This window comes from Chaetura pelagica, unplaced genomic scaffold, assembly GCF_000747805.2.
Source record: "Chaetura pelagica isolate M959 unplaced genomic scaffold, ChaPel_1.0 scaffold44, whole genome shotgun sequence".
NCBI classification, from domain to species: domain Eukaryota; kingdom Metazoa; phylum Chordata; class Aves; order Apodiformes; family Apodidae; genus Chaetura; species Chaetura pelagica.
The window spans coordinates 71,167-81,041 of record NW_009952883.1 but is presented as its reverse complement, the minus strand read 5'-3'; the positions used below and the strand labels follow the sequence as shown (position 1 = coordinate 81,041).

The window sequence follows — 9,875 nt, the reverse complement described above, 5'->3', positions numbered from 1 at the left end:
TTTTTTTTTACCCGGGGCATAAAACCCTTCCCCCGGGAAAAAAAAAAAAAAAAAAAAATAACAAAAAAAACCAACAAGCAGGATATAGCAAAAAGAAAAGAAAGGACTATTAAATATTTTAATAAAGTATATATATATTGTCTTCTGCTTTTTCTTTTATACTACATCTAAGTGCACCAAAAAGGGTAACAAAATGCTGAGGTAACTTGAAAATTTTGTAAAAAAAAAATAGATTTATTTTTAAAGGCTTTCCTATTATAGATTAAGACATGAAAAAAAGGAATTGTCAGCTTTACAAGAGGAAGTAAAATGTAAGTCACAGTAGCCACAAAATTAAAAATTTGTGAGATGTAACTAAAATTCTTTCTCCTTTTGACAGATCTGGGGAATTTTAGTGGTCGGACAAGAAGTGCTGTCTCTGTACGTGAAGGTCAAGGAGTGGTTCTGATGTGCTCCCCTCCACTTCATTCACCAGGTACAGAAGGGTGCAGCTTGTTTGCACACTGGTCCATTACAGTATGCTCATTATTGGATGCTCACTATTTTACATACAATGTGTATTTGCAGAATTTAAAAATAGAATATCCACCATTCTGCTTTGTTTTTGGAGTACCGAAGGAGTAATTAAAGCTCATACACTGCAAATGCCACTGAATAGCAGCTGAATTTCTGTTACAAGATTGTCTTATTGCCAGTATAAAACTTGAATATAACAATAGTCTTTGTGCCACCAGTGGTGAATATGCTGCCTCAAGGTCACAGAAGATTTCTTTTAGAGTTTAAGAAACCTTCAGAAATTGTTCCAAATGTCAATGTCAAGAGACAGTTGTTGAATACAAATTGTCTTTTGTTTTCGGTAGTACAGTCATGATTTTGGTTGCTTCCTCTTGCTGTATAGATTAGTTTCCAGTACAACTGCATTATTCCTAGAAGTCAGAAGTATTGTAAAACCCATTAAATGCCTGTGGATTCCCAAATGAAAGTGTAAATATTACAGAGAGGTTATATTTTTGCTTTCCGATTGGCTCTCGTGCAATGTCTGCAGATAGCTAAGTGTGTCTTCGTATTTGCAACCATGTAACTCTTGGGGATGCAGTGCTAGACACTTTTTTTCAAAATATGCAGTATAGTCTATCCTTTTCTCTTTGGAAAATCAGGCCTGTACTGACAGGATTTTTAATTTGTCCAAATCTGAGCCCTGGAAAAAGTCACACTGCAGAGGGAAAAGGTGCAAAAAACAAAAACCTTCACTGAACTTCTGTTTGAGAAATGTGTTCAGATTCTATTCATTCTGAAATGATTGTTATTACTGTATTACAGCTATCAATGTAATTAATCATCTGGCCATCTCTATGCTTTTCTCTGTTCTGGTTTCATTATCTTATTATGATTGCTTTTATAATCTACTTCTGAAGTTGACACTGCAGTATCTCCGTGATGGAATTGAGTGCATGATGTTAAGGCTTAATTGTGACAAGTAAGCAGGCAGAGAAAAGGCATAGGCAGAAAAAGTGAGAGACAATTTCAACACCACAGCTGAATTTGATTTCTCCAAACAAATTGAGAGTGTAAGGATAGATGGCCACCACAAGTGAAGTAGTCATATGCCTTTTAACAGCTGTCATTCCACAAAATGCACCTTATATTTCATCAAACTGTTTCTATTTTTTTTCCTAAAATTATGCTTTTAAATTTATATCTAGACAGAGTCCAGTGCAATGGTCTACTGTAATACACACATTACTTTTGATGATGAAAACTGGTATCTTTCATTTTAATCAATGGGCCAGCCCTTGCTGTGGAAACTACAGTGCCCACAGGCAGTGTTCAGCTGATTTAGTTTATATTGTTTGAGCACTGGTATGATATGCCAGCATTAAAATTATTTCTAGAAAAATATTTTAAGCCCCTGTTGGCATAATTTTGTCACCATAGCTATGCCAAGAAAGGTTCTGCAGTGTGGAAGAGTAATCACTGAAAGCTGAAAAATTGCATTGATATGCAGATGTAAACACAACCTCATGTGAATGGGAAGGAGACTTGGCTTCCCTTTCTTTTGTTTGCCGTGGTAATGCAGAACCACGTGCAATTTCCGTCCATCTTCCTACTTGCAAAATATGAAGAGGTTTTAAGCCCGTGTGATACTGCAGTGAAACTGCAAATGGTATTAGCACAGTGGCTGGAATCTTCTGGGAAAACAGAGACCTACCTCCATGGGCCTTCTAAAAAATTCCACATCTGGTTTAAACAATAAATGATTCCACAAAGTTCTGCTTTCTAAATAGTCCTAAGAAATGCTGACCCTTAAAATCACCTGGGAGACAAAATTCAAGTGAATACTAAGCTATTGTAGTAGATATATCTAAGGTGAAGACTATTTAAAGCATGTTTGAAATGTATGAACATCTAAAATTAACTAGATCGTGAGTTATGGTGGTGTTTTTGATGATAGAGGAATTTTTGCAGATAAACATTGCAAGCTCTGCTATATTGATTTGTTCACATTGATCAGCACCTTTAGAAATAATTTTCGCTTACTTAACCCAGGAGATAAACCCATGATACAATATCAAACTTAATCATTCTTCAGAACCTCATAAGCAATTTTTCCTTCAACAGAATCCCATTCCTCAATTTCTAAAGTCAATAACTACTTAGAAAATTGTCAGGATTGAGTCCTTTTAGGAAATGACCATATCATTGTGGGAAAAGAAATATGTCTAAGTGAAAAAATACTATTCTAAAAGAGGTATAGTTTTATTAACATATTTTCATATAGAAGATGAAGTAAATACCTTAGATTGAACAATAACTTCATTCTATTCTAGAAAAATCTGAAAGTCTTTACAAAGCACCACTCACAAAAAAAATATTTATTTTTTTTTGCAAGAATTTAATCAGAAAACAAGTTTCATGTGTATACAGGCTTTATTTCTGTTTATTAATGCTGTGATATATTATCAAGAGGTTATGTAATGAACAAACACAAGCTAAAACAAAAAATAAATACCTGAAATATATTCTGAATACTTGCAGTGCAGATTCAGATGAGAAAAATATTTATTGTTTTTAATAAATAAGTTTGTCATAAGTTATTGTCACGTTTGCTGAGAAATAACTGAGAAGAAAAATGAAGGAGATTTTGGGGGAAAACACTGTGAACTTTCAGAATGTTGAAGGAAAATACATTCAACAAAAAGGATTTTATGCAGACTCCTTAAGACAAACAGCCACCAGCAGGTTGTCACCTCTTGTTTTTCCTGGACCATTACTCAAAAAAAAATGCTGCCTCTGACTTCATTTAGTCCTGTAACATCTTAATGTGCCTAGTATAGTAGCTTTTCCACTAATACTTATTGTTGTTGCAAATCCTTAAATTGTCCCTTGTGAAATATATTAATCATAGATAATCTGTTCACCTGTAAACATAAAATTGTATCTTTTTTTTCTTCTTCTTCTATAAACAAAACATTCAAATCTTCCCCAGCCCCCACTTGTTTTTTCTCCAAGATGAGTTTCCCAGGCAGTTAACTCTTAGGTACCCTTGCTAAGCAAAAGGTTCATTAATCACCAACTGTGTAAATAACAAGGTTTATTCAATGTCTACATTTTAAAAGGCCTCTACTGCTTTTTTCCATAAACAGGATTATGGCTTTTCATTGTGGTATTCTAGTGGATGTAAATATAGGGTTTTATTCAGTCATTTAATCATCTTAATTACAAGTTTTGCCATAGGGAGATTAAAAATGAATGGAAGACTTCATCTAGACATACATGTTTCCCTCAGAATTAGTACTTCCAACCAGCTTTTTAAGGCTTTTATTCAAAGCTTTCAGTATGAGCTTAAAAGGGAATGACGATTCCCATTGTTAGGAGAGCAGCACTGATGCATATAGGGGGAGGCAGATGTTGCTCCCTCCTGCCTCAGAGGGGCACTGCTGTCTGGAGGGAGCACTGCTATGTAATCTTTCCTGATCACGTAACATCTGTACAGATGTTAAACTATAACTTTTTTAAAAATCTCTTTCTAAAGGACAAAGCTGATTCCATTTGGAAATTTTATAATAGGCTGCATCTTTTATACCTCCCTTTCAGTGTTGTAAAGCTGTAGTTTTCATGACAAATGCTTCAACAAAGATGATTAATGCCAGGGTTATGGGCATCATAGTCCTTTCTATGCATCTTTTGGTTGTCTGCATAGTGTGTTGCTAAACTGGCAAGATGCTAAAATAAAAAAAAACCTCTTTCTACCAAGGTCCAGAAGGTTTTGTCCTCTTCTTCTGTTTCCTATACAGCTGTCTTAGTCCTCATACTAATTGGCAAAAGTCAAATCAAATTATTTCATTTGCAGCAAAACTGCAGCTTTCGACTGCAGGTCCACAGCCAGTAGGAAGCCAAGTCCAGCTGAAGTGCAGTAGCTCTCTAGTTAGAATTCCCCTGCTTAGGTCCATACTGCACAAATTATACATAGAAATAATGAGACAGGCTCTAAATTACCTCATTCAGATACAGAATTGTTAGGCACAGATTCCTTCAAGCAAATAAGCTATGATAACAATTTTTTTATATTTGGGCTGGACTGCCCACATTATGCTCATTAGCTTGTTTACAGGCAATTGGCTCAGATACCTGCATGCAGGACACAGTAAATTCTGTTTTGAAGACATCCATACACCCTCTGGCTCTCTGCTTACCAAGCTGGCTTTTGTGAATGCAATTCACAGATGTCTAACTTTATGTATATGAAGGTCACAAGGTTATCTTAAGGCTGTGGATTGAGTCCCAGGATCCCGGCAACTAACCGTGGCATTTCAGTGCACAGCATTAGAGAACTTCAGCTTTTATGCTGATCTAACCATTAGCAGTTTCTTAAAAATCATAGGAAGCCTGGGTGAACTTAGATCTCTGAATTTCAGTGTCTCTCTGGACATGAATGAATGCTACTTGATCATGCTTAACCTGTTGCTATAGTTGAGATTTCTTCCTGACCATGATTTGTGACATCCATATAGTTCTGTATTTATTAAATAGTAAGATAACATCCAGTTTCTTTCTATAATACATTTTTTCAAATACGAATATTCAAATAATCTTTAGCATAGAAAGCTATATAATTTGCATCCAACTTTCTTCAAGGAGAGACCAATGTGTGGGGAAAGTCTCATTTCTCCTCACACCTTGAGAACAAGGAGGACTGTTTTGCTGTTTCCTATCACAGCAGTGACCACTTGCAGTATTTACAAAACAACAGTTGAACAGATCATGGTTTCAACCATTTTGTCTCTTAAACTAAGCAGAACTTACTCATCACTCATTACCTTCTATTAGTAGTTAATGGAGATGAATATCTATGGAACTGGTGATGGCAAATAGAACATTTCACATTCACTAGACATAACTATCATCATTACCCAAGTTTGGGGGTTGGGTTGGTTTTATGTTTTTTTTCTTAAGTCTTACCTCAATGTTATATTGGAAGCCAATCTCCATCCCAGACTTAACAGTTGACTTGTAGTAAGAGGATTGATATGAAGACATACAGAATGCCCATCTTAACTCTGTTGTTGTTGGGATTTTTTTCATAATTGGAAGCCATAGTTTGTTCTGCACTCACTTTCATTCATTGTGGGAACAAAATGAAGAGTAGCAGAAACAGGCCACTTAAGTAATGGTATTAGACAATGCTTGCTATACTGTACAGGACAGCAAAGTTTATTTAATAAGCCCTTAATACGCCATATATAGGTGACACAATGGCACAACTTCTCTATCACTTCATTAAATGCCCATAACATATAAATGGTCATGATGTACATATAAAATGTTTTAAAAACACTGTTTTGAGAGCCACATGTAGCTAACTTAATGAGTTAGCTATCATGAGTTGAAGGGTTACTGTACTTCCCTCAGGATTTACTATATTTTTGTGTTTATTTGACTTTATCTGAATGCTAACAAGGCTTGAAGTTTGCTTTCCAATAACAGGAGAAAATAAAAAAAATAAGGTGTTAGAAGACAGGTTCCTCTACATTCCATATTCCTGGCCTAATTTTGGTTAATTACATAAGGTCATTTCATTTCTTCACCCACAATTTTCCCTGGAAGAATCATAAAGTTATTTCCTTCTCACATCCCCTGCTTTATCACATTTACTAGACTGCTTTGGGAAGTTTCTTTTTCAGTAATGATGATTCTCATGTGTCTTATAATTAAAGTGAATGTCCATGGCTCCTGACATGGCTCAATATAAGAATCTATATTCTTTATCTGTGCAACTGATTGATGACTATGCTGTAGTTTTCATTACAGAATGAACAAACACAATTAACTTCTTTTTCTTTTTTTTTTTTTTTCTTCTGTAGTCTTTTCATTACTCAATATATGACCAGTAATTTTGCTGCTGACTTCCCTTGGGCACTTTAAAGGTTTTTCCTTCCTCAATCTTGTTGAAGGCATGCATCTGAAGATATGAAATTTACGAGTTTGGGAATGATATAATTTTCTGTAGAGTAGCATTGCAACAAGTTTATGTTTGCCAATGAAAAGTTACCCCCAGTCCTTAGCCAATGTGCTGTTATTAGATTTTAATTAGATTGTAATGATCTGCATGTGCCCCAGACTCTAGGCAATGTCTGTACAGTAGGCACATGGATAAATAATTATAAATTTAAGCTTTCATGGCTTAGAGGTCTTGGTTTTATCTTTTTTGGTTTTGATAATTTGAAAAATAATAAATATACGGAAATGCATTACTGGCCCAACTGTAGCAAAATCTCCCAAGGAACCTGCAATTTTGTATTTAAAAAAACCAAACCAAAACAAAAACACTTCTCAAAATGAATGTTATCATTGCTGAAAAACATCCCTACTCCCTTAAAAACACTAACAATTATTTCAAAATATATGGTACACTAGAAACTGAAAGATTAATGTCCCTAGACCCACTGGATCACTCACTGGAGCTGTTCTTTCCCTCAGGGGGAACTGTTTCCCTCAGGGACTATGAAAATGCAGTGAGAGAAAGCTGTTTGACCTTGGCCAGTTAAGGCAGTGCACATCATTGGGTGAAGGGGCAGCCCTGACAGGATTCTGCTTAAGGGATGTGTGCTGTAGTTTCACAGCCACACTGTTGTCAACAAATATTATCCCAGCTGCCAGTTCAGGAGAATCAATGTGTATGAAGATACCAAAAGAAGAGGGAGGAAACAAGGGACATTAATTTAAAAAATGCATTCCTTTGGCCCTCAGGCTCATGCTTTATTTCTGTCCAGGCAATGCCTTATGTAGCTATTTGCAGCTCAATAAATGGGAAAATAATGATGAAAATTTCCATAGTGGACAAGCTCCTCTTCTCTAAAGATAAGTTGCTGGCCTGTTACTGAGATGTCCCAAAAAATTGGACCTAACTATGAGGAGCCTCTTAGTCTAGTGATTAACCAAGACAGGATTGTCCTGTCAGATTTACCAGAAATGTATGTTCATGTTATTACAACCACATTTCTTTTAAATTAGGAAATGGTGTTGTAAAACCTTCTCCTGTGGTACAGGTTATGTAACTTCTAAAACAGCAAGAGACCTACATTAATAGATTTAAGATCAGAATAACATACAGCAGTTGCAGGCACAGGGGTACACGGCTCTCACAAGATTGACCCTCTCATCATAACCTTCCTATGAGAATCAATTTGCTACTTAGTTCTTACAGTTTACTAAGCTGCTAGCTGGCACAATATAATTTTACAAATAAGTCAGCTAGTTAAATGTCAGAAAGCCCATTTTGTCTAAGACAGAAAATCCTTAATTAATTCAAGTTACCTCTCCACTTCATACCACAGAAAAGAACAGAGAAGAGTGTGCAAATGTAATCGATGTAACTAAGGCTAATCAGACAGTTGAAACCAAAGGTGACAAGAGGGAAGAAAAAATGAGACATTATTACGTTCTAAGGGTCTGGAGTCTGACTTTCTCTCCATTACCCTTGTGGGGAACTTTCTAAGTTTCAAAAAAGAATGAAATCAATGGATTTTTCAGGAAAAGCAGTTGATAACTCTTTTTGGACTTGGCATGAATAACTGAATTCAATTATGATTCTAGTAAAAATGACTACTGAAAATGTTAGGAAGTCAGTCTTGACTCAGAAGGACAAAGCTTTTGACTGAACTGAGCTGAGAGCTATTAGATGCCATTAACAAGTTTCTGTTTTTAACAAAGTCAGCTATTTCTTATTTTTTAAGGAATATGAAAGTCAACTTACAACCATTAGAGTTGATACAATGCTTAATGAGACATAAGTTGTCTTTATGGTCTTATCTAATCAGTTCTGGAAGATTGTTTCAAATAAATGAAGTTATATGAAAACAATTCTAGTCAGGATATCTAGTTTTCTTTCTATTTTATTTTATATTATTTATTTTATTTTATTATTTTTATGTTATTTTATTTTAAAACTAAAAATATATATCTAAGCAACAGTAAGTACTTCAAAGGTAATTGCTTGGATTTTTCAAGGAGAAAATAACTGAATAGATATAATAATAATATCATAGGGTTCATCTGGATGATTACAGTCAAATCCAAACTCCTGTGCAGCTGCACATATGGATCTTTCATCTTCTGACAACAAGATACATTTTCCAGAGTAGTTACAGGGGAGCAGTTGCTTCTTTTCAATCCCAATTCTATCTTTTTAACACTGCAGCAATTAATAGCGCACTTAGTTCTGATAATTTGATTGGCCACTTCTATTTCCGGTGTTTTCGTGCTACGTTCCAATACTGTTAAAATCATTGCTGATGACTTCATTAACCATCTAATACAATTCTTGTTGCATTGCTCTTATTAACCTACTGTGGAGAATCTGTAACTGGAAAATTTAACTTCATTTATTGGTTTATTGAAGCGTTAATTTTCACAGTATTTCCTCCTTCAATAATTAAACAAGTCCACTGGGGACGGAAGGGTTACAAAATTCAAGAAGAAGAAAGGAGAAGGGAAAGAAGGATATAGGTAATACTCATGGTTTGTCACAGTTTGGCTTCTCCTGCAGAATCCTTTAGAAGTTGAGTAAACTACCATGTAGTTTCACATCTAAAGAGTCAGGTTTCAGCTCTGCCTAATGCAGAATGAAAGGAAGGAGCACTACACGTTTTTCAGAGGATAATCTACAAAGAAAATTTCAAGGAAAGATTAAAATTGTACTGATGTACAGTCCAGATCTTGTGGCTTTACAACATCATACTTTATGCCTAAAAGCAAATGGGTATGAAAACCACAATTAGCCTTTTGAAAAATATACAAATACTTAACACAAGAAGGAGGAGAATTTATTGTAGTTTGCATTAACAGAATAGTGCTTTTTTTTTTTTTTAGAACAAAACAAAAACAAAGAGAGTTGGAAAAATATCTTCTCTTTCAATGTGATATGTATATATAATGTGATACAGCAGGTGTCACTTTGACTGCTATTGCTAAGGGATTGAGGAGGAGAGATGATAAGCATGGGACACTGCCCTAGGCTGGAGGTAAGCTAACAGAAGGCTAGAGATTATCTCTAAATAACAATTACATGACAAGTAGAAGATGGATGGAAACAGCTCATTGGGTTTTCAGTTGTACAGAACAAGGTGCACAGGGATCCAACTGTGTATTGTCTGTATTTAGAAACAGGTAAGACTTACAGTCTCTACATTGTTAATTTTTAGATGATTTATTGTTACTGAAGTAATTTGTAGTGATTTATTTGTACAACATGGTTGAATGGCATTATCAGCATTCTAGGACAGTTTGTTATTGTAACATGAATCTTTCTCTTCATCTGTACTTTGAATTATTTTTTAATTATGGTGAAAAAATAATCTGTCACTGTCAGTCCTAAT

General features: G+C 35.0%; 1 protein-coding gene across 1 annotated transcript in view; it reads left to right on the top strand.

Moving 5' to 3' along the window:
- The window catches only part of LOC104386771 (contactin-5-like), a gene marked incomplete at its 3' end in the record, with an annotated part of 128,413 nt that overhangs the window by 63,746 nt on the left and 54,792 nt on the right, over positions 1 to 9,875 (top strand). The window contains exon 5 of the mRNA XM_009995426.1: positions 380 to 475. Coding sequence (XP_009993728.1) covers positions 380 to 475 — 96 coding nt within the window. The remainder of the gene's footprint in view (positions 1 to 379; positions 476 to 9,875) is intronic.